The sequence below is a fragment of the Phocoena sinus genome, chromosome 1, assembly GCF_008692025.1.
Source record: "Phocoena sinus isolate mPhoSin1 chromosome 1, mPhoSin1.pri, whole genome shotgun sequence".
NCBI classification, from domain to species: Eukaryota; Metazoa; Chordata; class Mammalia; order Artiodactyla; family Phocoenidae; genus Phocoena; species Phocoena sinus.
The window spans coordinates 99,644,404-99,671,567 of record NC_045763.1 but is presented as its reverse complement, the minus strand read 5'-3'; the positions used below and the strand labels follow the sequence as shown (position 1 = coordinate 99,671,567).

General features: G+C 46.3%; 1 protein-coding gene across 3 annotated transcripts; it reads right to left on the bottom strand.

Annotated features, from left to right (window-relative positions):
- Window positions 1-1,171: 1,171 nt before the first annotated feature.
- Window positions 1,172-12,151, bottom strand: DDX20 (DEAD-box helicase 20). 3 transcript variants are annotated; one of them, XM_032638972.1, is made up of 11 exons: window positions 11,992-12,150; window positions 11,373-11,721; window positions 10,543-10,637; window positions 9,587-9,755; window positions 8,877-8,991; window positions 8,610-8,752; window positions 8,340-8,478; window positions 7,971-8,029; window positions 6,333-6,868; window positions 6,096-6,197; window positions 1,172-3,241 (listed from the first exon to the last, which is right to left on the bottom strand). In XM_032638972.1, the coding sequence occupies exons 2-9, from the start codon at window positions 11,671-11,673 to the stop codon at window positions 6,756-6,758; spliced, it is 1,134 nt and encodes a 377-aa protein (XP_032494863.1). In that variant the 5' UTR covers window positions 11,674-11,721; window positions 11,992-12,150; the 3' UTR covers window positions 1,172-3,241; window positions 6,096-6,197; window positions 6,333-6,755. The 3 variants fall into 3 exon arrangements, with proteins under 3 accessions (XP_032494863.1, XP_032494845.1, XP_032494853.1); XM_032638954.1 differs by lacking the exon at window positions 11,992-12,150 and having other exon boundaries at window positions 6,333-6,438; window positions 6,786-6,868; window positions 11,373-11,719; XM_032638962.1 differs by having other exon boundaries at window positions 3,197-3,241; window positions 6,096-6,438; window positions 6,786-6,868; window positions 11,992-12,151.
- Window positions 12,152-27,164: the final 15,013 nt, after the last annotated feature.

Sequence of the window (27,164 nt, the reverse complement as noted above, 5' to 3'; positions counted from 1 at the left end):
AGTGAGTTTGCCTAAAACCTATCTATAGTCCCCAAAAGATTAAGGGGTTATGCACCTAGAATGACAATTCCAAATTAAAATTCCACACACAGTAACATACAAATGCCAGCAGATTCCTTCCACAGCCACAATAACTACATCCCTTATTAGGGAAGGTAACTGCTGAAATTTTCCTAGCAAATGCTTATGAAAAATGAAACTATTATTTTCATGTTATGTATATGCTTACCTCCAGCTTATTCTTCTATTAAAAAAAAAAAAGCGATCACAAGACAATCCTAAAAGAGAATCCAATTAATTTCAAAACGAATGGGTACCCTCATCTCTAATTAAGATGCAGGAGTATCCTGATTAAAATTCCCTAGCAATGAAAAACTGTGAACTTGGCTGTATTGTGGGGGAAAGGGTAGAAAAAAAAAAGAGGAAAGTTCAATTATATAGCAGTGACAAGATCTTATTTAAACATGTAATTAAAGTCTTTTTAATGACATTCTGGACCTAATTATGGATTTGCAGTGTTAATTAATTCACTCTAACTTGGCAATACATGTACAATAATGATACATGTAAATAAAGCATATCATTGCCCAACCCAAATGACAGGAATCTAAGTTAAAACAGTTTAGGGCTGTGTTATGTGAGTGTCAGACAGTAAATGACAATGGCTGTGGATGTTTGCTGACAGCCGTGGGGGAAAGTGTTTATATTGCCTAGACAAGTATGCACACAGGAAAGGAGAGCTTCCCTTCACTTTTAAAAAGTAAATACATATCTCTATTCATACTCGGTTCTCTCACCACAAATCTGTTCACAGAGAAGTTTGGGAACCAATCGTATATTCATAAAAGAACTGCTACAGAGAAGAAATTAAAGAATATGTAACTTCCATTTATCTAAATCATAATTTACAGATACAGCATCTCAGAAAAATGCTAGAAACTTCCCTTAGCCTACCAGCAGAGTACAGCAGTTCTTAACCTGGGTTCCACAGATGGGCTTCAAAGGGTCTATGAACCCTGTGAAATTACATATACTATTCTTGTTTATAGAATGAGAAATTTTCTGGGACAAATCTATAGCTTTCATCAGATTCATAAAAGGATCCAAAAATCAACAAAGATTAAGAGCTGCTCCTTTTCCTGAGAAACAAAAACAAGACAGCCACTACTGATGATCCTTAGCTATTTAATGCACATCAAAAACACAGACAGGACTTGCCCGGTGGCACAGTGGTTGAGAGTCCGCCTGCTGATGCAGGGGACACACGTTCGTACCCCGGTCCAGGAAGACCCCACATACCGCAGAGCAGCTGGGCCCGTGAGCCGTGGCCGCTGAGCCTGTGCGTCCGGAGCCTGTGCTCCACAACTGGAGAGGCCACAACAGTGAGAGGCCCGTGTACCGCAAAAAAAAACAAAACAAAAAAACCCACAGCTTCCACAATTATAAAGACAAAAGATATTCAAAAGATGAACAATAAACATGTCAACACACTTGGCTAAGTTTCTATTTTTACTGGTAATAAATATTTTTACTGGAAGCAAACAGCATCAAATCAAGGACCTTCAGGAAAGTCTGAAGCAATGTTTATTCCTTCCTGCCTAAACCTAAAAGGAGAGGGGGCTTTCTGTTCTACCATGCTACAAATTTCTACAAGAACACACCTCTATGGAAATGTAGCCCAAGACTTTTGGAAAGAACTCCACGGCATAAACTAGCATTATTTTTCAAATCTCAACTGTTTTTATTTCTTTTAAGCAAGCAGTGGTATATAAGTCTTTTTAAGTGTTTCTTTTTGGAACAGCTTATAGAAAATGGCACCCTGGGACCTTTAGCTCTATGTCCCCCAAATTTTCTTTCAAGAATCTCATCCAGGAAGTTTCTTTAAAGAAGATAATTCATCTGACCCGAATCAGGTTGATTTAGGTCAAAACAATCTGAAAACTAGATGTGTCCCAGTGGAAAGCCTCAAAACTTCTCCAGTTCCTCAAAAATGCCACTATATGCCACTCTACTACAGGTCAAGGATGGCAATCCAAAGGTATCACTTGTTGATATCCCCAGATGGCGTGACGTACAGCCTATAATCACTGGTTGCCACGCATCATTTCTTGTAGATAAATGGTATTCATGTGATAGGCTGCCATCCAGCTTGGATGCCTCTGAGCGTTCCAATAATACGACTGAGAAGCAGATGCATAGTATTCCTGCCACGCCCTGTAGTAAGCTCTCCAGTACTCCTCATAGTCCTGATAGGTGTCAGAAAAACTCGGATGTGTTTCCCTATGGCGGTCATACCAACCACCTTCCTGGGGTTCTGTCTGCAATCGATAGGAAGACCACCTGGGAAGGCTTCTCTGGCTCTGCTTAGCTCTCTGGTTATGGTTAGCTCCCTCTTTATGCCTTGTCTTTATTTTGATTTCAGGTGATTCTTGATACTCTACTAGATGAGGGGTGTCATTTCCATTCAGAGGTTGTTCCAAAGAGATATGGCCACCCACAGGACTAGAATCCAAGTCTTTCAGCTGAGTATCAGAAGAACCTTCCAAGCATGACTTACTTCCTTTGCTCTGGGAAGAACTCCTTGAACTGTAAGAATCACTGTCCCTCTCAGAGTCTCCAGATTGGCTACTACTTGCCAATACCTGCACTCTCTCCTCAGTAATTCTATTTCTCACAAAACCATTTTGAGGATTCACAGTCTGATCCCCAGGACCTGTGTAGTGTCTGATGACTTCCACAGGTTTCTCTAACCCCTCTTTAATATAGTGTTCGTAATCCTCCATCAATTCTGCAAAAGTCAAAGTACATGGCAGATGGGTTTTAAAGGAAGACAGACAAGGAATTTTGGGGAGTGACCCAGAAGCTTCTTTGACTTGGTGCTGACTAGAGTTTTCAACAGACGTCTGAATAGACTTCTTCCTTTGCTCTTCCAATTGTACGGCACAGCCCAGTTCTTTTGGTGACGTGGCTTTTTCTACAATTCCACACTCTGAGTGGCTTTGCACAGGAAGCTCTTGTTTGGTATTGTTTTTTGATTTGACTGACAGCGCAGATACAGAAGTACTTCTAGATGAAGCCATGTGGTTACCATGAACTTTCTGAGTTTGAAAGGTGCTCTCTATTTTTTGAATTTGTTTTAGGGTCTGTGTAGGTATACTTGCTAAGCCATATGTATGCATGGCAGCTTCAACCTCCACATCCCAATCCAAACATTCTTCCATCAGACCAGGAGGAATAGGATCTACATAAAAGGAATTAAAAAAGTATTAAATTCTCGAGCTGTTCTAGACCAGCATTTTCTGAATGGATTAATAAAGCTTCCCACAGTCAAATAAGATTAAGAAACAAAATATACTAACACTATACTAAGAAGCTTAATATATTAGATTTTAAAAGACCTAAGCAAAACTTGCAGTAAAGAAATTTGCCCAAAAATATAAAAGACCCATCCCATACCCCCTCACTCGAAAAGAGCTTATTCTAGGAGTGAGGTATGCCTCTACAGCGATTCTCCCATCCTTCCTCGTCTCCCTCTCCCCAACTCCTCCCCATTATCTCACTACTGATAACAGCAAAACAAGATATTAGAAAATGGATTGTGCTCCCCAAAGCTTACCAACTGGGAAATATTACAACTGCAACCCCGTACCCAAGTAAATCTGCCACCCTATATTCTACCAGGGAGAAATCACTGCCCTCAACGGTGGAGGAAAAAAACCTCCACGGGGAAAAAAGCCAGATGACTGTGAAAAGATCTGTGGTACCAATGGCACTTGTAAGCTTAAAAAAATTTGCTGGCTCTAACTCTATAAATTTCCTATCCCATCCAGGCATGACAACTTGCTTCCACCTGCACTCAGATCTTTCCAAAGTGTGACCAATTTTCATCTTAGGCAGACTAAGTACACAGAGGCCCTGCTTTACAAAGACCTCACCTTTCTGTTGCTGCTAGTGGTGTTCCATGTATGTGTACCCACTACTCATTCCCTCAGATCTGGATTCTTCAGCTGGGGCTCTTGATCCTTCACTGAACAGACCCTCTAACTAAACATGGATTCCTACTAAGGTGCCATCCCTTGCTTGCGGAGACCTATCATTCAGGCCAGTTCCCTCCTAATCCTGCTCCAGGCAACTCACCCGAACAGTCTGTTGTCACACAAGTGCCTAGTCCAGTATAGATCTAACACTATAAATATCATTTTCTCATCATTTCGGGGCTCTGTTAACTTTTCATAAAGATCCAAATATGTCACTTTCTGGTAACCAAAGGCAAATCTTATTTTTATCACTAGATGTTATGATACTGAGTCCTACCACAAGTCCTAACTCTCTTGTACCAATTTTCAATTTACTTTTTCCATTATTTATAACTATAAAGATCACCAATAGACTTATACATAGAGAGAATTAACAAAATATAGTCTTAGAACTGACAGAGAACCTAAAGACCATCTACTCTAAAAACAAATATTTTGTAAATCAGGACATAAGCTTAGAGCAATTTTAAAAATGTGTGAAAATGAGTTATCACAAAGCTAAAACTACTAAAATTCACAGTACTCCCAAACCTGTGTTTCATCTAGCTTTGTAAAAATCACTAAAGGAGTTAAATATAAATGGGTAAAATATTCATTGTTATATTTACTCAATAACTACATAGTCCATCTTCTAGAAGGTCATGTATACACTATATAAGTATACATTTATGTATCTATACAACGTATATATATACACACACTAACATGCATGCATTAACATATACAGTTGACCTTTGAATAACACGGGTTTGAACTGCAGGTATGAACTGCGCAGGTCCACTTATACGCAGATTTTTTCCAATACGTACAATAGTACTACACAATCTGCTGTTGGCTCAATCAGTGGATGTAGAAAGGCAGATATGGAGGGCTGACTATAAGCTATACAGGGATTTATGCTGCATGGAGGCTCAGCGCCTCTAACCACCCCCATTGTTGTTCAAGGGTCAGTTGTATAGCAAATAAACCGTATTTCCACCCAGGAGTTTGGTTTTTTTTTAAAATAAGTTTGTTTGTTTGTGTATTGATTGATCGATTGACTGATTGCATTGGGCTCTATTGATTGACTGCATTGCTCATGGGCTCTAGAGCGCAGGCTCATTAGTTGTGGTGCATGGGCTTAGTTGCTCTGCAGCACGTGGGATCTTCCCGGACCAGGGATCGAACCCGTGTCCCCTGCACAGGCAGGTGGATTCCTAACCAGTGCGCCACCAGGGAAGCCCCAAGCTGCTTTTTAAAACTGCTATCTTGGAAACAATGCATGTTTGAAACTATTAATGATCTCTTGAAAACTTTTTTAGAAACCCTGAAAAACTGGGTGGGGACTTCCAGGAGGCACAACTACTGAGCCCAGGTGTCACAACTACTGAAGCCTGCGTGCCTAGAGCCCGTGTTCCGTAACAAGAGAAGCCACTGCAATGAGAGGCCTGCGCACCACAATGAAGAGTAGCCCCAGCTCGCCACAACTGGAGAAAGCCCGCACGCAGCAACGAAGACTCAACAAAGACCCAACACAGCCAAAAATAAATAAATAAATTTTAAAAAAAAGCAGCTTGATAAATGATTCATTAAAATCAAAAGAAAACACTTCAACGTTTTCAGAACAGTGTCCAAATTAAAGATACTATTCCTTCTCCATGGTGACAAAGGGGAGTATGGCAAGAATTACCTTCATAGCAACATAAGAGGTAAAATACATCCCTTGATATAAAAGAATAAAATCAAATTGCAGGGCTACAAAGTAAAATATGGAGTTAATGCAGTAGGAAAATATTTTTCATTTTTCATGTGTCATTAGTTAGCTTGCAATCTTCTCCCTGTTACTTATTAGCTGTAAGACCTTAGACAAATATTTAACCTCTCTATGCCTCAATATCCTCATCTACGAAAGGTAGATAATAATAGCACATACCTCACGTAATTGTGGTGTGAATTAAATGAGTTAACATATATACTTAGAACAGTATCCAACACATCATAAGTACTCTATGTTAACTATTATTTTTATTAGGCCTATCATTATTATTTTGAAAGCAAAATGAAACAGACAAAATATACCTGGTAAAGGCTGAAGATTGATCTTACATTTCTGGGCAATTTTCATCATCATATTTTCTTCTTCTCCCCTACAGCAGTAGGTCACTGTCAGTCCCAAAGTACCTAAAGCACAGAAGGAATGTTAAGTAGTAAATCATTTTCACATAAATGACACTTCAAGTCCACCTGTCACATTATAGCTTCCTCCCCTTAAAGAAAGCACGCAAACTTTTTTCTTTCCTTTTTTTTTTTTTTTACCAAAACGGCCAGCTCTGCCAATCCGATGCATATATGTCTCCCAATCCAATGGAACATCCAGGTTTACAACCAGATTCACGTTCTCAGCATCAATTCCACGGGAAGTCTTGAAGAAGAGAACAGTTGTTTGTGTGCATTAGCCGTTGCATGGCACACTATATTATTCAGTATAACCAAGAGCCAAATTAAGAATAGGAGGATATTCAAGAGCAAGGAGGATATTTAGGAGCAAAGGAAAAGAAAATTCATTTCTAATGACTAATTTCAACAATAAAGATAAAAATACAGAAGACATTTTTAGGAAGAAATCATATTCCCCAGCACTGGAAAGACAATTATCTTCTGGTATTCTTGTCAGCTACACCCACCTAAAATAATAGATGAAATCTGTACATTTGATAACAGAACATATGTCCAGATTGATTAGTCACCCAAACTGAACAGGAAATTTACCAAATCTGTGGAAACGAGGACTCTGCAATGAAACTGCTTCAGCTTAGCCATAGCATCAAGACGCTGATTCTGATTCATGTTGCCTAAAAAGACCCAGAAAGAAAGTCATATAAAAACAAGTGAACAGGGCTTCCCTGGTAGTGCAGTGGTTGAGAGTCCGCCTGCCGATGCAGAGGACACGGGTTCGTGCCCTGGTCCGGGAAGATCCGACATGCCGTGGAGCGGCTGGGCCCGTGAGCCACAGCTGCTGAGCCTGCGCGTCCGGAGCCTGTGCTCCGCAACGGGAGAGGCCACAGCAGTGAGAGGCCCACATACCGCAAAAAAACCCAAAACAAGTGAACATACATTTATCAAATCCACAAAAATCAGAAATCATAATTGCCAGTCTTAACGCTTTAACAACCAAAGTTAACTCTGTCCTTACATGCAAATCTAGGTTAAGAACTAACGTCAGAAACAAAAACCTAAAGTCAGAATCTTCTAAAATATGGTTAGGCAATCAACTAGAAATTCAATTTTAAATGGTGACTAGGCTATGCCTGCAGATATAACATTGTATCTACAAAGTGCCATATGAGGTTTAACAATTCTTAGGAAAATAATATTGATTTAACCAGCTGTTTACCAATTTGGTGTTGAAGTGTGATCTATCATCCAAATACTGGCCCATCAGAAAACAGTCTCCCCAGTATCTCATAATATACCACGACTAAATGAGCTTATGCTAACAGGTTAAAAACTAAGCTGATATAGCAATCAAAAAGGATCTCACTTATCAAAAATTCCTTTAAATCTTTCATTCCTAGGTCAACAGTAATAATTTAGCTTTGTGTCAAAAATGAATCAGTTTTGCCTTCCACAAGACTGTAAAAGTCAATTTAGTTAGCAATTCTTTGCTTTTTTACAATGTTTATCTTAAGATAACAAAGACAGGCTCTATTTTGTAAAGTTATTAAGTTCTTTGTGGATATAACTCCAGTTTTCTAGTTTTTTAGTACATACCATGTTACTTCTTAAAGAGACAAATCCCAGTGAAAAATAAACCTCAAATTCCTTTTACTCTGAAGACTCAGTGTAACCTCACACTCACAAGACAACTCAGGAAGTGGTATCTCTTCCTCCTGACTTTGGAGAAGCTTCAAGTCAGGATACTAAACAAAGATTAAAGTTAACAGATGAACTTACCTGAAATGCACTCTGCAGGAAAGCCTTTAGAAGAAAGGATATCAGCCAAGTGTTGTGCTCTATGAAAAATAACACAGAGGGTTATAATTTTACAAATACTGCCCCACACCTATCCTTTTATTTCACAAGTTCCACAGATGAATTTTTTTTTTTTTTTTTTTTTTTTGCGGTACGCGGGCCTCTCCCATTGCGAAGCACAGGCTCCGGACGCGCAGGCTCAGCGGCCGTGGCTCACGGGCCTAGCTGCTCCACGGCATGTGGGATCTTCCCGGATCGGGGCACGAACCCGTGTCCCCTGCATCGGCAGGCGGACTCCCAACCACTGCGCCACCAGGGAAGCCCCCCAGATGACTTTTTAAGGTACATTACCTGCTGTGTAAATTAGAAAAGACTAAGGCTTGATTAAATGGAATTTTGCTGAACAATTCTTGTAAATGCTGAGTCTTTTCCTCAAAAATCTTATGGGCCAAAGGGTATGAACTGACAACTTTGTAGTACTGCTTCAAACCTACAAAGAAGAGTCTTCTGTTAAAATGAACATATTTTCTATAGCAAATATGAAAGCAAAAGCCAACTTAGCAAAGGAAAGCTCCAGAATATCACAAACCAACCCACTAAATATCCAATATCTGTACACACCTATGAGACTCGGATCACTGGAATTTAGTCTTACAAAAGTGGGCTCTCTCATGTACTTTGTCAAAGCATTAGCCAAAAATTCAGGGTAAGTAGCTGACACTGCCAACATCTGCTTACTGGCAGGCAAGGAAGAATAAATCCAACTGCAAAATAAAAGAAAAACACACACACCATGGAAACTATTCAGATGATAATCACCACCTAGAAAAGCAAAAGATAGATACTTTGGAGCACCATTTTAATAGTCAAATTAGTTATTTTTCTTACTTTATTTGCTCCTGGAAGCTGCCTTCTTCTAAAAGCTTATCTGCTTCATCAAGAATAAAGAGACGTATACTGCCTGGATTCAAGTAGTCAAGTTCTATCAGTTGTTTAATTCTGCCTAAAGTCCAGAAAAAAAATATTCAAATATTCATATGCACCAAATCCGTGCAAATTTCAGCCAATGTTGTTATTCTACTTACAGGTTGAATTGCTAACTTTCCTGACCCAACCCTCATTATTCTTTACACACTAAACCATAAATTAGAAATCCTGAGTTCTGATCTTCCCTAAATCCATTATTTTTTCCCTCACATTTCATCACCAATACGTATGGAAAATAAACACTTCCTGTCAAAAGACTTGTAAGGCACTGAATGCTAGATTATGATTCTGAGTGACTCATGACCGAAGGACTAATACTGAAGCAAAGAATAATCCCATCCCATGGCTTAGAAGGGCTTTCTGAAATCATCTCATTCCTCTTCTGCTCAGAAGCCTATCACATACTTGTTCTTAAACATCCTTAGAAACAGAAATTTCATAAATCCTGTTAGTAATCCAGTCATGTGTTTATATGTCACTAATCTAATGCTCTTCATTTTTAATCCTCAAAATAATTACCATAATTATCAAAGATTGCCATATTCTTATTGCCATATAAAAGTGTTCAGTCGCTTAAAAGCCTCAGTTATTAACAAGCATTGATATCTTACCAGGAGAACCAACAGCAATATGACACTTTTTAAGTCTGGTTTTGTCTTGTGATAATGGAGTCCCTCCGATAAACACATGACACTCTAAGCCTTCCATTTTTATTCCAATGGCTGTGATAACAGAATGTATCTGTACAGCAATTTCTCTTGTAGGAGCCAAGATCAAAATCTAAAAACAACATAAAATATACCTTTAACAAGTCGGTAGAATAAATACATAAGGCAGGACTCAAAAAGCTTTACAGTGTTTTTTAACCCAGATATGAGTATCTGGGTTAAAAAACACTGTTGAAGAGTCATCATCAGATATACATGACTGAGAACTTGAAATACAGCCTGCTGTAACTACTAAACCACAAAGTAAGACTATGAGGGTCATACCTGATTCATCTTTATATCCCCAATGCCTGGCATACTGTTTAAACATAACATGGGCTCAACAAATCTCTGCTGAAGAAATGATCTCCAAACCCAAATCTCCTGTTAATTTGGGTAAGGCCCTCTTAGACCCTACTCTGAGAGAACCCAGAAGGTGGGAGATCAGTATAACACATTCACTGTAAGAACCACACGCAGTTACCTACAATAGCCAAACACCTCATTACCACTAATCAGGTCAAATGCTAAACCTCACCACAATCTAGTGAGCAAATAAAAGAATAAAGAATCCCTATCTGTATTCTCAAGTAATGACAAAATTGACACACATGGCAGACTTATTTTATTTAACACGCAGTAATAACAGAAATCTCTAAACTTCTAACACTAATAGCGTGTATTTGGTCACTAACCACACCAACACCACTCACCAGCCTAAGTATCTACTTTACTTGTATACTTTTCATATATCTTAACACAATCATTCACTTCTACCTCTGAGGAGCTACTGGTATTTCATCTGACCTGTAGTAAATCCACATAACATACCCTCCTTGGGTCCTCTGAGCTAAACTCACCTGGGTACTTAGGTTTTCAAGAACAAGAGAGTCCAAAGCAATGGTGGAGAATACACAGGTTTTCCCAGTGCCAGACTTAGCTTGAACAATTAAATCTGAGGAGGAAAAAAAAAATTATCATTAGCCAGGACTGACTGAAGAAGCTTAGGTACCAACATGAAATTCCAGAACTAGACAGGCCTCCAGAGATCACATCCTTAACCACCTTCGTTTTTAAGTTAACTCTAAAACAAGCATGTGGCCATATCCAGAAACAGGCCTCCTCCCTGAACCTCCACCGTTTCTCTTCTTTTCTTGGCTTAGAAAGCAGAAATTTATTTTCTCAAAGTTTTGGAGGTCAGAAATATGAAATCAAGGTATCAGCCGGGCCACATTCCCTCCTAAGGCTCTATGGTACAATCCTTCCTGTCTCTTCCAGCTTCTGACGGCTGAGACATTTCTTGGCTTGGAGTTGTGTAATTCCAATCTCTGCCTCCATTTTCACATGGCTTTCTTCTCTGTCTTTCTCCCTGCTCTTATAAGGACTCTTGTCACTGGATTTAGGGCCTACCCTAATCCAGGCTGATCTCATCTGAGATCTTTCCTGCCGTTTATATTCCCAAACGTAGAACCACGTGACAGCGTGGAATGGACCTCAACTATCTCCAAATTCAATACTGCGCCTCCGTTTGACAGAGGAGGAAACTGAGGCTCGCGTGCGTACGGTGTCTTGCCCTGGGCCGAGCCCTGCAAGACGGCCGCTCTGGGCCCTTCCCGGCCCTCGCCACGGGCTTGGCCGCCGCCGCCCCCTCCTGCGGCCCTCGCGACCCCTCCAGGGCCCCAGCCCTCACCAAGTCCGCACCGCCCCAGCGGTATGGCCTTGAGCTGCACAGGCGACGGCCGCTCGAAGCCAACCGCCCGCAGCCCCTCCAGCACCGGCCGCGACAGCAGCAGCGACTCGAAGTCCCCCGGCTCCGCCAGCAGTACGTCCCCGGTGCGGGTCCGCGGACCGTTGATGTCGTGAGCCGTCCGCAGACTCCGCACTGGCCGGAGGGCTGGCTCCGGGGCCGCTAACTGCGCAGCCACGCGCTCCGCCGGCATAGCGCTCTCCACGGTCTTTAAGGCCGCCGATGCTTCAAAAGCCGCCGCCATGCTAGCCGCGCCGCCGGATCTCGCGGTACTTGGGGCGAGGCGTGGAGCCTGAGAACAAGAAGAGGAAAAACTTTATTGGCAGTCTTCCTGCGAAGACACTGACACTCCCGGCCTCGAAGAGGAGGGGTAAGGGACGGAAGTCGGAGGCTTAGAAAGACTCGGAAACAGCTATAACAACAAAAAAACGTGGCCTGAGGAAGGCGGGAAAAGGGAGGGGAGGAAAGCTGAGGCTACCGGTGTGTCGCCGCCTGCGGCCTACAGAGGGCGCCGTGCGCTCACGGTGGGAGCACTGCCCCGCCCTGCGCCCGCGTTGCTGACCTCACAATGCTGCCTTTGTGAAGAGCCCAGTGCGTCACGCTCCCAGCCTCCGGACTTCGGCTCGGCGGTCAACTCCTCCGGCTCCCCACCGTGTCCCGCCCCAACTCGCTGCCTCCTCCTGTGCTCGCAGAGAGCGCCCGAAGTACAGCGAGATTTGGGATTGACCACGTTGCCAGGTATATATCTGTGTGCTTTCATCTCTGCGTTCCCAGCGCCTAGCACAGTACCTGGCACACGCTGAGCTCTGATAAAAGCAAATCGAATTGGAACCAGCAACTGAACTGACAACTCCCACATTAGTATCTACACCTCCGACCTTCCTCTGAACTCCAGACTTGTACATCCATCTCCCTTCTCAACACCTCCACTTTATATCTAATAGCTCAAATTTAACATTTTCTATGTGTTGCTCCTATCCCTCCCCACCACCATCTCATGGATGACAGCAGTCTTTACCACTTTATTTTAGGTCTCTGCTCAAATACCACCTTTTCAAAGAGGACTTTCCTGAACACTCTGAGATAGCTCCCCCATCCTGGCAGCTCCCCAGCCTTTCCCATCACTCTCTATTCCCTTGTTCTGCTTTATTTTTCTGCTTATCACTAGATGAAATCATACGTTTATTGTCTGTCTCCCCCACTCTATGAGGACAGGGACCTATTCTCTTTTGTTCTCTGCAGTATGCCTAATCGGAAAAAACAATCTGACACAGAGTAAGTGCTCAATATTTATTGAATAAATGAGCTCCTATAACAAAGTCTGAGTCATAACTCCAAATTAAGTATTTTTGGAACCTAATTCACAATTACAAATCTAAAGATTATATCATAATTCTGGTCATTATCTCTCACCAGCCTCACACTTCCCTACACACACACACACACACACACACACACACACACACACGGTGATGATGCAGATTCCAAAGGAGGTAGGAGTGCGGCGAGCCGCTTCTGACCAGCAGAATGACGAATCACCACACGCTAGATTCTTCTCGCATCACACTTTATTGGAGTACAGCTTGGTTTCGGGCGGATGGAAGGAAGACCCCGTACGCTCGAGCCTGTCTGCTTATATAAGGGCTTAAGGACTCGTGTAAGTCCCTGATTCGTCCGTATGGTTATCGCATTTCGCAAGCCGGACTTTGGATAGGCCACTGCTTCAAAACCTGATTAGCATATTAGGTGCATACGCCCTAGCGGCATACTTAGTGCATGCGTAATGGCTATCTGGCCGCGCCCTACATCTCCCCTTTTTCTTTTCGACCATTGCAGCGGACATTGACCTGTACCAGTGCTCATACCGGGGTATGTACACGGTGTACCGGTAGTTTCCGCTTGCATTCGCAGACACCCTCCTGCGTGCAATGCTCGCAATCGAACTGCAGGGTGCAAGGGCTGTCTTCACGTGGCATGGGCTCCTCATGGAGGTGCAATGGTAACGAGACCTCTCTGTGCAGAGGCAGCCCCTAGGGCCGATCCCCTATAGAGGTGCAATGGCGGCAAGGCCCCTCTGTGCAAGGGCGATCATATGTTTTTTAGGGTGGAGAGCCAGGCTGCGGGGGACTCGCCTTCACTGATGGCCACAAGCGCCTGAGTGAGCATTATCCTATCTCGCCGGGTTCGAATGCGAATACGACAGACCAACCAGAGACACAACACTATCCCAAACAAACAGCAGGCTGCGAACAGTCCCACACCCACCCATTCCTTAAAAAAGGAAAATGCTCTAGCTAGCCATGCGGTAAATTCTCCAAGAGTCACTGGATCCACTCTGGTTGCATTCAGCTGCAGGATATTCAACTTCTGCTTAAATATCCCCTGGCAGCCTCTGCAAGATCCTTAAGTATTTTATAATCCACCATCTCATAATATCTTTGACGTGTGGCTGGGTCTTCAAACACTGGAAAAGCTGTGGGTACCTGAGACCAGACTTCTCTGGGTATGAATGTACACTTTGGCGGTTCCCGAACCGCAGCGCCAGGGGGGGCGCTAGCAATAAAAGCGGAAGTCTGAGTACATGTTAAAGCTTTTGATTTAGCAGAAGCACAAAATGGCGGACGAGCACCCGCAGAGGCACAAAATGGCGGACGAGCACATGGGGAACTGCCATATCGTCCTCTTTCATATTCGGCAGCTGCTTCTTCCAGATCCGCCTCCTCCTTGGGATTCAACTCATCTTGAGACAAATAAAGCGCTTTAAATTCATCTAAAAGTGGATACAATCCTGGCGTTGCATCCGATTTTTCTATTTGTTTTTCTCTCTTTTTCCTAGGATTCTTAGGCCTATCTACCGTAGTCCCTATATTCTCACTTTCTGACGCACTATCTTGATGTATGCTAAGAGCTTTACGGCCCATCTGTACAATATCTTCGCATTTCCCTTCTCTTAAGCACGAATGTATCATTCTCCATAACGGAAACGTGCCTCGAGAGAGCTCCCCCATTTTGTGACGATCAGCCAAGTCCTTCCCCAGTTTTTCCCAAGATGGAACAGTCAGGCTTCCAGACACCGCAAACCATGGGGCGGCACCATCAATATCCTGCAACAGTTTACTAATAGTTTTATGTGAAATCTTAAGTCCTCGATCGTTCAGAAGGGCTTGGATGGGCTCATGGAATCCAACGGTTGGTTCCGCGGATGAACTATTCCCCATAGTTCACTCTCATATATGAACAACTTGCTAAAGCGGGAAGATCTCTGACCTATCTAATGGCCAGGGGAGACACACTCGGTCGGGCTGATGGCACCGTAGCCACACGCAGACAAAAAGTGCGACAGCTACGAAGAGAACGAAAGCGAAAATAAAAATCTCGGGCTCTATTGCAGCAAAAACATACCTAAACTGGACTACTTAACGGCGGTTCACTCCGTGTGTCGAGTTCTGAATCGGTCCTCCATGCGGGGCGCGCAGGTTCCCGGGTTTCGGCACCACTCGCGGCGAGCCGCTTCTGACCAGCAGAATGACGAATCACCACACGCTAGATTCTTCTCGCATCACACTTTATTGGAGTACAGCTTGGTTTCGGGCGGATGGAAGGAAGACCCCGTACGCTCGAGCCTGTCTGCTTATATAAGGGCTTAAGGACTCGTGTAAGTCCCTGATTCGTCTGTATGGTTATCGCATTTCGCAAGCCGGACTTTGGATAGGCCACTGCTTCAAAACCTGATTAGCATATTAGGTGCATACGCCCTAGCGGCATACTTAGTGCATGCGTAATGGCTATCCGGCCGCGCCCTACATAGGAGGACTTTGGCAAGGTAATCCCACTGGAAAGGTATTCTCAGATGCATTTTTCTTATAAATTTACAAAACATTGAGAAAATGTCAGCTGTTCATATGAAAGAAGGGGGCCTGTTGGGAGTGGGCAGTAAAGGTTCCAGACTTCCTCTTAGTACCTAACCCACCTCTTTCATCCACTTAATCCCTAAATCCCAAACCTGAGAATTAATTATTCTTGACTCCACCTTCCACTATCCCTCTCCCCTTTCTTTTTTTTTGGGGGGGGGGATTTGGATTGACCAGGGATTGAACCCGGGGCCATGGCAGACAGTGAAAGCACTGAGTCCTAACCACTGGACCGCCAGGGAAATCCCTCCCCTTTCTAACAATTACTTGAGGGCAAGTAATTTTGCTTCCAAATATCGCATCCATATTTCTTCTCCAGTCTCCATAGCATCTGTCCTATTTTAGGTCCCTTTTAAGGGTCCTATTTTAGGACCTTTTAGGTCCTAGCTATCACAACAACCTCCTGAATGGTTCCCCTGCCCAAATATTGCAGTTATGTTACTAGTCATAAATTATATTGCTATAGCTAAAAACAAATCAATACAATTTTTTTCCTCAGTAGTTAAAAACTGTAATAATGCTGTTGGTCGTAATTTTTAGTGCCATAAAAATAAAACATAAAGGTAAGAGATCATTTAATAACCAGGTAAGGTATGAGAGTAACATACGCAGAAACCAGTTGGACTGTTGTCTGCCTGCTGGCCTCCTTCAGGATAAAATCACAATGGGACCCCAGCCTCTTTGTATGCTGTTCTGTCTACTTGGAAAATCTTTCCTCACCTTATGTACCTGGAAGGTAGAGGGGGGAAGGATTCCTGTGAATTGAAGAAGTGGGAGTAAAAGGTAGACTCGGAATGGATTTTCAGGTTCAAATGGTCCCAGGCAATGATTTCACAATGGAAGTTTCTGCACCCAGAGGAAAGGAAAATAATGTAAACAAAAACATAGACATAAGGTGTCCCCCCTCGAATGTGAGGATCCGTGGGACTATGTGGAAAGAAGGGAAGGCCCTAAGATTTTTATAGCCACTTTTTCTCATTTGATCCTCAAAGCAACAAAGGGTAGGCAACCTTATTATTTGCATTCAATCTGCAAACATCTCTTCATTCATTCTTTCAGCAGAAATCTTCTAAACGGATAATACGAATCAGCCAGATGCTGGAGATGCAAAACTGGGACCAAATAAGCAGAGCACTTGCCCTCAAGAAGAAAGATACATGCAGACGGATAGCTCTGGCCAAGGAGGAAATATTCAAATAACACAAGGTGGTGTAAAAGTACATGCAGTACTGACATTTTTCAGGGCCTTAGCGGCTCAAAGTGTGGCTGTCATGTGGGAGAGCGTGAGAACATCTGAAAAACTGAGAAAAGCAGCTTTTGGTATTCAGAGACCAATAGCTTTCTTCTCTATGCTCTTCTCTCCCCATCCCAAATCGGAGTGGTTTAAAGCATGCATGGAACTATAAGAAAACCTCCATGCCCGGGTCACTCTTTTCCTAATCCCTGGAGTCTAGCACTTCTGCCAAGATAGCTGCACCAGGAGACAATGCTCAAGTCCCTTGAAGCACTGGGGTGGGGGGGGGGGGTGATTTTCTGAGCTGATCCTGAAGGATAGATGTGGAGTTCATCAGACAGTGGGGTTGGTGGAGTTCATCAGGCAGTGGGGGTGGAAGGAAAGCTCACCAGGCAGACAAGTTAGAAAGATATTCTGGGCAAAAGGAGCAGTCTGTGCAAAGGCGTGGAAGCATGAGAAACCATAGTAGATACGGTAAGGTATGAGCTTTAGCATGAACGGAGGCAAGTGTGGCAGCACTGACCAGGAAACAAGGTTGCAGAGATATATTGGTCCCATAGTATGGAGGACCTTGTCTGCCACCATAAGGAACATAAAATTAACGTGTTATGCTCGCCCAAAGGAGGATAGTGTTATGTAGCGATAGAAATACAATTGGAAGTCTAGACTAAGCCTTGGTCAGTGACAAAGCTGAGGAGTTTGGATTGTAACTGGCAGAGCATCATCTCAGTTTGGGATCTAGTATGAGGTCGTAACTGCAAGGCCCACTTTATAACACTGTTTCTCACACCTAACAACCCCTGGGTCTTTTGGGTGTTCACTGCTTTCTGAGTGTCAGTGCTTAACCTGTGTGCTGCTCAGCCAGCAAACAGTGACTGAGCACATGTTTCCTAGTTCTCTCTCCCAGGCAAGGGGAACATTCCCTCCTATATTCTTCAGTTCATCTGCTCAGTGGACTATAGCACCATCAATAAACTTAAGTTACATCAAGTTTATTAAATAACAATATCTGGCCTTCTGGACAGAATTTTTCACGACCCTGCTCAGTCCTATGCAGCTGCCTTTCAACGTGGAGAATAACTATTTTCATATGTGCCCCTTGGCCTATGGGGTGACTGTGTCTTCAGTACCTTTTCAAACAGGAATGAGGAGAGGGGAAGAAGCAGGAAAGGCCCAGGTTCCTGTACTCTGCGCGGCCACCTCTCACCGTGGGGGCTTGCTTAGCTGGCTTTCAGTAAAGGACCCCAGGCCATCCTCCCTCTCTCTAGACCAGACTCCACTCTGCCCAAGGCCCACGTTGATTAATTGCCCCATTTAATACCACAGCCTCCGTCTTTAGGGAGGAAGGCGTCACGTTTGCTCTTCTGCTGAGAATGGGGCCCAATTCATTCTTGTCCAGTCAGCATAATAAATAACCTGCCCCTGTTGGCAGGGAGTTTATTAGAGACTGATGGGACATTTAACAATAACTGGGGGCCTGTGATTTATTAGGTAGGGAGGTTTGTGGCGTCTCCGAAGACGGGGAATGTGGAATTTAATTGATAAAGCGGCTGTCAGCAACAATGAGATGCACCCAATAGAATACGCATTTGAGGGCTTCTCTTTGGAGCTGTCAGGAAGGGTTTCTGCTAACCATGCGCAGCTCCTGTGGATGGTGGCGTCTGCTGGTTATTTGGGTGAGACACAAATGGCAGGGAGGGGACTCTGAAAGGGGCCCGGGGAAGGGTGCACCCGTCAGTTGCCCGGCCTGGTGGAAGAATGTGACACAAATGAGCAAAAGGAAAGATTTCCATCACGCCAAGAGAGGGCTCCCCTTCAAGAGGACTTTGTTTCTCTCCTGTGAGCTGCTCAAGAGAACAAGAGGTGCCGAGCACCCACTTCCTGGAGAAGGAGGGAAAGGAAAGAGTTAAGTGGCAAGAGAGGTTTGTTCTGGAATTCGAAACTCCCTAAGCCTGACCTATCTGCACCAGAGACCCCCCTGCCTGGCTCCCCAGCCACAGACACTCCCATACACATCACACCCCCACACACACCGCCGTTACCTGCCTCCCCCCAACACCATAGTTACCCACATCCACACAGCCTCCTCCTGTCACTGCTGCTTTCATGCCGAGAACAAAGCCACAGAGACTCAGATGGATGGAGCCTCACCATTTTTCTCTTGTTGCCTCCCGGCTCTGGAGACCCCAGAATCCAGGCTGACAAACTGGAAATAAATTCTTGTCTGGAGCGTGCAGAGCACACCGCACCTTACCTCCTCGGCCCGTCCTCCACCCAGCCTCCTGACAGCAAGGGAGCTTGGTTTTATCTCGGAGGCCATCCACGATGGCACTGATGATGATGGCACAGCTCTGTCCTCAGGCAGCCCTGAGCCTTTCCAGGCGGCTCTGCTCAAATTTGCTGCTCCCCTCATCCCTCAGGCGGTTGCTCAGACTTAAACAAGGCACGAGAGGGGCTTTCTGAGGCCAGTCTGCTTCCCTCCTGTGATCCTCCCGCATCTATTCTTAGGTCCCAGGAGACTGATCTGCCTCCGTGTTCCCTCCAGGGAGAGAAAGGGAGGGGGAGGCAAAGTCAGGGAAGAAGAAGTAATTGTCACTGTCTAATCTGAGCCTCAGTGGTGACACTGAGGGACCTCTGAGCAGAATGGATACAGCAACTGGTTTGATTAAATCAAACCTCTCCCTCAACCTTGTTAAATTAAACTGACAGGCCGGGCACCGATGACTGAGCACAAAGGGAGAGGCAGAACCAGGTGTATCCCAACAGATTACTTCCCTCCCAGAAAGATCAGATGGTAGCAGAGCAGCGGCCTGCCCTTTCCCTTATTTGCTGACTATAGATAGGAGATGAGATTTATGGATGTGAGATGCCTAAGTACCTGTCAGAGCACAGGCTGTGAAAGTGACGCAGAGGCAGACTGCCGCCGCTCAGTAGGCTCTGCAAATTCCCTTGGCACTGTCCAATGACAGTGTTCTTGACATTTCAAAGGGCCTTTACACTTTACCTTCACAGCAGGCAGGTGGCAGTGAGATTATTTTCCTCACTTTACAGTCAGAGAAATTGAGGCACGGGGGTGGATTACAGGGCCAACTAGCAGGCAGAGATGGGCAGCGGAGCCAGTCTAGGACCCCCAGGTCTCCCACCTGCCCGTCCTGGCTCACTTCACCTCCAGCTTATGTCATTTGATGGAACTTCCCAGGACTTAGTCCCTGGACTGCCATCTCTTCTCCCACCCACCAGAGAAATGTAAACCACACAGCTTGCTTCATGGGCCATCAGGAAAATGCCAGTTCCCACCTGGCTTGGGGCAGCCCACCTGCAAAGCACACGGCTGGCTTCCAAAGGTCACGAGGCCATTCTAAGGTACTCATATCACTCTCCCACCTGCCCAAGCCCTCCCGAGTGATTTCCACTCCACCTAATTACAAGTTAAGGGAGAGGAAGGGGGTGGGCGAGATATTGTTAGCAACACCAGCACACAGCAGTAGGAGACAGATAACACCGATACCCTGCTGGCTTCCTCACCTGTCACCCAGTTCCTCACCTGCCAAAGCTAATTTTCCACTCACCAGCGGGTGAGAGCTCATTTCAGAGTGTGTGAGCCACACACGCACTCACACACATGCATGGGTACCCAGTGCCACTGTGAATAGAGTAATGCCTCCCCAGGATTCCCTTGTTCTCACTTTCCATGCACTCCAATGATTTGTTTATTGACACCTCCACCCTTTTCCAATCTGTTTTCCGTAGGGAAGACACTGGGATGGGGAGGCTGGCAAAGACAGTGCATAGTGATTACTGGAGACCCTGTTGACCCCTACCTCCTCCAAGGCACACTCATCACACGCCAATTAATGATCAGAACCTGGGACAGGGAGGACAAAGGACAGAGGGAAGGGGAGAGAGGAGCAGGCTTTCAACCACTGCCACCAGGAAGGAAGCTGGGAGAGAGAGCTGGCACCAGGTGGTAACATTTGCCTGATGAGGACAAACAGCTGGAAACAGCACCCACCAGGGGAGAGTATGTATGGGCCACACCAGACATGGCATTGCCGTGCTCTTCCCTCATGGTTTTCATCACCACTCTTGACCTGAAAAAGATAGCAAAGAGCAGGCAGGCAGATAGGTCAAAGGTACTTGGACAAATATCACCAGCTTCCTGAACTCACCGTTGGTGTTGTGACTGGCCGCAGGCAAACCCAACACGTCCAACCTATCGATCTGAGATCATAGAAGAGATCTCTAAGGCAAGGAGTTGGATTCCTCTAGAAACACCTACCAAAGTGTGATGGAGGGGAAAGAGGTCTCGGCGGGGAGTAGGGGGAGGGTGGGAGGGACAGGGGAGGGAAGATCACTGGATCTGAGTTCCTTTGCTGATTCTGCTATTAGCGACCTGGGTGACTTAGGGCAAATCACTTAACATTTCTGGGCTGCACTCTCGTGACTTGTAAAGTCATATGCTTGGGTGTGAAATGCAGACTGTCAGAGATCACAGAGGAGAAAACTGAGACACAACGAGGTTAAATTACGTGTTCAAGTCCACATGTTGAGGCCTTGGAGTGACAGAAGGCATGGGTTCTGAAGCCAGAGCCTCTGGGCGAACCGAGGGGAGTTCTGGTTCCTCATCGCTTCCTCACCAGCAGAACAGAGGCAATAGGAGCCCTGCCTCCGAGGGTCTGGGAAGAACAGATGCGTGCCTGACACAAGGAAAGCCCTCAATAAATGTTAGCTAGCTCTATTTTCAGTGACAGACTGGAGGTTCAGACCCACAGAGCTTGACTTCTAGTCTCTCCATGAGGTCACAATTCCCTGATTATCTATAAGGTCCTTTACAGTTCCCAAATTCTGTGATTCTAAGTCAGAGAGATGAAAATGCAAGTTATTTCGAAAACCCTCCAGGCAGAGACACAAAAGACCATTTGGGGGATTCATTATTCACTCTCCATTGCCTCAGTCGCTTTCTATGGATGACGATTCATGAGGAATAATCACAGCAGGGAAAACCTGTGCAAATGCAGGGAGGAGGGAGGGCAGTAAAAAACCCAAACTCCTTTGCGTGTTCAGCTCCTGTTCTGCAATGTGCATCTTCATTTGTTAAATGATGGCAGTGTTTCTTGGCCTCATTGCCTTTCCGCTCTGGGAACCGGAGGCTGTCTCTTGGTACAGACTGCTGCTGCTGTGAGTCACTGCCCACCCCACTCACACCCCACAAAACCCCAGGACCCTGGTCAAGCAGAAGCCCTCACAGAAGCAGCTGTCACCCTCAAGCATTGGCTCCCCTCAGGGTCTCCAGGCTGAAACCTCAACTGTACCCCAGGGCCGGTGTCTGATCAAGGTAAGGACAGTTCTCTGCCACCTGCAAAAGACCAGGAGCCAGCCTGGTGGAAGCAAATATGCACGGTAAGCCAAACCTGAAACTGACCTCTTTTTCTACTTACCCCATAGCCTCAGTGGGAGAAGCAGGTCGCCTTCTTTCTCTCTTGCTGACAACTCTCCCCCTGGCAGACTGCCAATGCCTGGTACTTGTTTACAGCTACCAGGAGCTGGTGGAGATGACCAAATAGTGTGTAATAAAATCAGCTTTTGCCCTGAGTTGCAGGCCACGGTGATGTTACAGGCAGGTCAGCGCTGGGCCTCCAGGGAGCCAGATGTGGCAGGATATCCCCAGGAGAGTGCAGGGAGCAAGTCTCTTTCCTTCTCAGTGCTGTTTGCACCAACCAGCATCAATCTGCACAAATTCCGTAAGTATATCCCCTAGCTGTGCCCTGACATTCTTCAGGTGTTCTTTGCAGTTGAAAAATACTTGCTTTTCCAGCAAATGTTTGCAAAACGGAAATGTTTACTTCCCAGTAGCAATGAGACCATCGCTTAAGCACCATAAAGCACAGGCCCATAGCTGCAAATAATTCCAAATAGGGGTCGGTAGCAGCCCATAGACTTAACTGTTCATTATTCAGACTAGTCTAATTTTGCACTTACAATTCCTCCGAATTGTTCAGGTGAAATAATCCATTCATTCATGAAGTTTTCTCAGACGACTGTCCTGCTACTGCTTCCTCCAACACCTTCCTTCTGTCCCTCTCCAAAAAGTTTTAGCACCTGCATAACTGGTCTTGCAGCCCAGGAACTTTGTAAAGAAGTGACGACTGTGACCGTGGTGTCTAAGTTAACACCGTATGCAAGAGTGATGGCCATTCTGCGGATGGGGAAGTATTCCGCAGAGGAGGGCAGTAGAAAGAGGTTACCTTGGAAACAGGGAGACTTTATTATATCACCTTGCAGACCCATCTCTTTGGACCTCAGTTGCTCTATCTGAAAGTGAGGAGAATGATACTCTATGTTTGAGGACACCAAAAGCTAACAAGCTTCCTATGACTGAGTCTTTGATTCCACCACCAAGTCAGAAGAGTTTTCCCTTAAACACCAAAGTGAATCTTTCTTTTGGAACCGAGAGGGCTTCCAACATGTAGACCACTTCGTCTCTCTGCTGTCTCTCCTGGTGTTGGGATTGTAAGAAGCAGAGGAGCCCAGGCCTCTGTCTAAGGTGGACAGAGGAAGATATCATGAAAACTGAGAGTTAGGTTATTCTAAGAAGAGTTAGGCTTCTGTCCAATTCCTCCCCCACCATCCCAGTGTTTCACACCAGCCACGCAGTCTCTGCTCAGCACCTCTGGGCCTGCCTGCCAGGAGAGGTCCTCTGCCTGGAGAGAAACAGTTCTGCAGTGATATCTGAACACATTCCAACAGCACGTGTTTATCTCTAGGGTCAGCCTTTCCTGTTGATGCTCAGGAGGTGTGGGGGGAGCGGGGACGGGGATTGGGATAAGGGCTGTTGGCAGCCACAAGGGGGGGAGGCATGAGGGCAATGGGGACATGGACCCACCCTTGGGAGGGTGATGTTATGATGAGGTTTCCAGACTGTGTGTGGCCACATATCTCTTTCCTCACATCAGGTTATCAGGATGAGCTCCTCAGCTCTTCCGTTGCCAGTGGAGATGAGATGGCCACTGCCTTAGCCAGGGGTGCCTCATCCAGGGCAGGCTAAGACTTGGTGGGTTGGGACGTCCAGGTGAGAACCATAGGATCTGGAGCTAGGAGAATGGCAGTGTTTCCATTGTTTAGTTTAGGATCCGAGTTCCGTTGGGATACACCTGGTTCTGCCTCTCCCTTTGAGCTCAGTCATCGGTGCCAGGACCTTCAGGCTCTGGCAGTAGAGCAGAGGGGACCACCTTCCCTAAATAGGCTGGGCAAACCACAAGAGTCTGACACCTTTAGGCACCGTTTCCAGGAGCTGCACCTCAAGAAAAGTACCCACAATACACTTATCCCCACCAGCAAGGGGCAAAGCTGAGATGCTTCTGAGGGTTCCACTCCAGCTCTGGACGGCTTTGAGAAAGTAAGTTCACATCCAATCTCAAGACCTTTGATTTATTCTTTATTTTCAAATGAGGTAATCTCATCTTCCCCCCAGGCTGAGTGTTGCCGGGGTGGGGGGCAGGAGAGAGGAGGCTGAACCATTTGATTCATCTTCAGCAAAAATGAATCGTCCTCTAACCCCCACCCCCATCCTCAGCCCAAGAATATTTATCCCTGTTTATACAACCATGGCAATAGGCTTTATTCTCTACCACTTAAGAAAAAGAAAAAGAAAAGGTGGAAGACAGAGCTACCTCTTCAGAAACCAGGTAAGAGAGAGGGCTCCACACACCCTGGTGTAATGTTGACCTTCTCAGAGGCAGGGGAGCAAGAAAGTTGTAGTGGCCCAGCATCATAAAAGCACCCCAGAGTTTGACAGTAATTGTCCTCCAAAGTTCTGGGGGAACCACACGGTAACAGCACTTCTGACTTGGCTGGGACCTGTCTCTTTTGAGCACTGCACTGAGTTTATGGTCATCAGTTTTTTTTCTTGCCATATCCTTGACCTTAAAAGTGGGTAGAGGGCTTCCCTGGTGGCACAGTGGTTGGGAGTGCGCCTGCCGATGCAGGGGACACGGTTCGTGCCCCGGTCTGGGAAGATCCCACATGCTGCGGAGCAGCTGGGCCTGTGAGCCATGGCCACTGGGCCTGTGTGTCTGGAGCCTGTGCTTCGCAACGGGGGAGACCACAACAGTGAGAGGCCCGCGTACCGCAAAAAAAAAAAAAAAAAAAAAAAGTGGGTAGAATGCAATCTTTGGCTTTGCTAACAATATATTCTTCATCTCTAAGATGGATTCCCCTTGTCCTGACTACTTCACAGATCATTGTCAAAATAGAGTTTTGTAAGGAATATAAAAGTGTTAAGATTCACATAGCAAGGAAACTGAGGCCAGTAAAAGGAAAGCATCTGTGCAAGGTCATACTGTGTTGTCAATACTCTAGAAGGCCTAAACACCCAGTCCTAAATTCTTGTGAAGACATCAGCCTGCATCTCCGGGAGTTTTAACCATAGCTGCTCTCCCACTAACTTCCAAGAGGATTCCAGTCCTTGAGCTCGGAGGCATGGAGAAAATTAGGCCTGAAACTTGACTCCCAATACTATTTCAGCCACACACCCGCAGACTCAGTGCCTCCTATACCCGCCACTGCTGCTGGGTGCTGCACAGCAAAGCACCGGCCCTCCGGCTTGAGGAGCTCTTTTGTGGTGTTTCTCCCCACATAAAACTTCCTCCGTGAACTATATGTTAACGGGCAGTCCCAGAGGATTCAACTCAAAAACTGGTCCACCTGGGCTGGAGACCTTAGCCCCATACTTGGGAATGGTTCCCACTCTGAACTCTCCTCGTGTCCTACCCAAAGGGGCCCCTTGGGGATCTCGATTCACAACTGCCAGGAAGCCGGGGGCCGGGCTCTGCAACGCTGAGTGGACCAGCGGGCCGGACTCGCCACGGGCGGTGGCCGGCCTGGGAGAGCAGCAAGAAATGCATTTTCGGGCTCTCCCAGCGGGCGTTGGAAACTCGGGGGCAGATTCTCAGCTCCATCCCGCGGCCGTCGGCTTTTCTGACCCACACGGGATCCTGTGCCGCGATCTCGAAGGGAGCGAGGCCACCTGAGTTGGCGAGCGGCCACCGAGACACAGGCTTCGGACGGGGTTCTGACCCACCTGTGTGCCTTTTCCTTTTCTCTATCCAGCGGCTTCCGCTGCCCAGCTTCATCCAAAGGGGGCAGTCAGGGCTAGGCCGAGAGCCCTAGGCAAGGTCCACTATAATTGAGAACCCGGGGCTAAGTGGAGGCCATCCGACTGGACTCTGCAAAGTCTTCATTTCTGAAGACGTGCATTTTTATCCTCCCTCCCTCCTTCGCTCTCACCTCTCCATGGTAAACAGAGGTGGCGCTCTTTGCTGACACGGATCGGAATGGCCGAAGTTTCTGCCTCCTTTCTTTGCCCCTTCTCTCGCGTCTTCAAGGTTGACTCATTCGGAGATCCCTAAATTCTGCCTGGGGCAAACTTTCCCCCATTAATTACCTTGAAACAACAAGTCGCTAATTGCGCTAATTATTCTCGGGCCCTGCAACACCGCCCCCCCGCGGGCCAGGCCGTATTGCAGGGAGCCGGGCACCGGGTGGGAACCTCAGCCCCGACTCACGCGGAGGCCGGCGTTGCGGGTCCTGGGTTCGGCTGGGAGGAACGCCCGGGCAGGCCTGCGGCCCCTCTCGGGTCCATCGCCCAGGACCTGGCTGGAGCTCGCACACCTCCGGCGCAAGGGCCGCGTCTGCTAAATAGAATGTTAGCATCTTTGAGTCCTCTCTCCCTCCCCCGACCTTACAGAGAGCTTCGCAAGTGGCCAGAGCAAGAATTAGGATAACTGACGCCGCCGCAGTACTGCGGGAGAGAAAGGCCTGCCCCTCCACCCCTGCCCACCCTACTGAAGGCAGCCCCCATCCCATTACCCTATTTTATGTTTTCATGAAGAGTCATTACCTGAAATTATGGTGTCTAATTTTTATTTTTTTACCTGTCTGTCTTATCCCCTTCCCTTCCGCCGCCCCTTGTACGTTCTTGAGACCAGAGACCTAGCCTGTCTTGTTCAGTAACGGCAGACCTATAACCCTGCAGGGAGTACAGTAGAGCCTCCATTGCTTCGTGATAAATACGTGAACGGACCGAGCGGCGGCTCCTCCGCTCCAGGGGTGAGGAGTAGACTGGAAGGTGAGGTAGACCCACACTTCCGGAGTCCACTTTTTTGAACACTTCAGAATTCGAAAGAGCTGCCGAGTGGCATTTGGGGTGGAGGGTGTTCCTTTTCTGATCGGAGTTTGGGAAACAGTGTTGACACTGAGGTACTCAGCTTCTTCCGAGACCGCTACCCAGTTCCCATCCCGTAAGACGGGCTCTCTCTGGGGGTCACGTGCTTTGTTGGGGGACGTCGGTACAGTCTGGCGTCACGATATCCCCCGCCGCACCGGCCAGGACCAGGTAGGTGTCCCCCATGTCAGCCCCCCAGGAGCGGAGGCCCTCGCCTGGTGCACCCACCCGCTCCAGGGCCCATCCACCGCAGCCCAGCCCGCGCCCCCCGTGCGTTCTTCTCATTGGCTGAAGGCATCCCTCCTGCATTCTCATAGGCTGTCCCACTTTTCCCTCCGCCCCCAGCACGGACTGCGAGCCGCGAGTAG

Coding starts and splice junctions, on each gene's coding strand:
- DDX20 (XM_032638954.1), bottom strand. CDS start 11,673: ATGGCGGCGGCTTTTGAAGCATCGGCGGCCTTAAAGACCGTGGAGAGC. Junction 8,479..8,609: donor CAGTGATCCGAGTCTCATAG/GTGTGTACAGAT, acceptor TCTTCTTTGTAG/GTTTGAAGCAGTACTACAAA. Junction 3,242..6,095: donor CAATCTTCAGCCTTTACCAG/GTATATTTTGTC, acceptor CCTTTTATGTAG/ATCCTATTCCTCCTGGTCTG.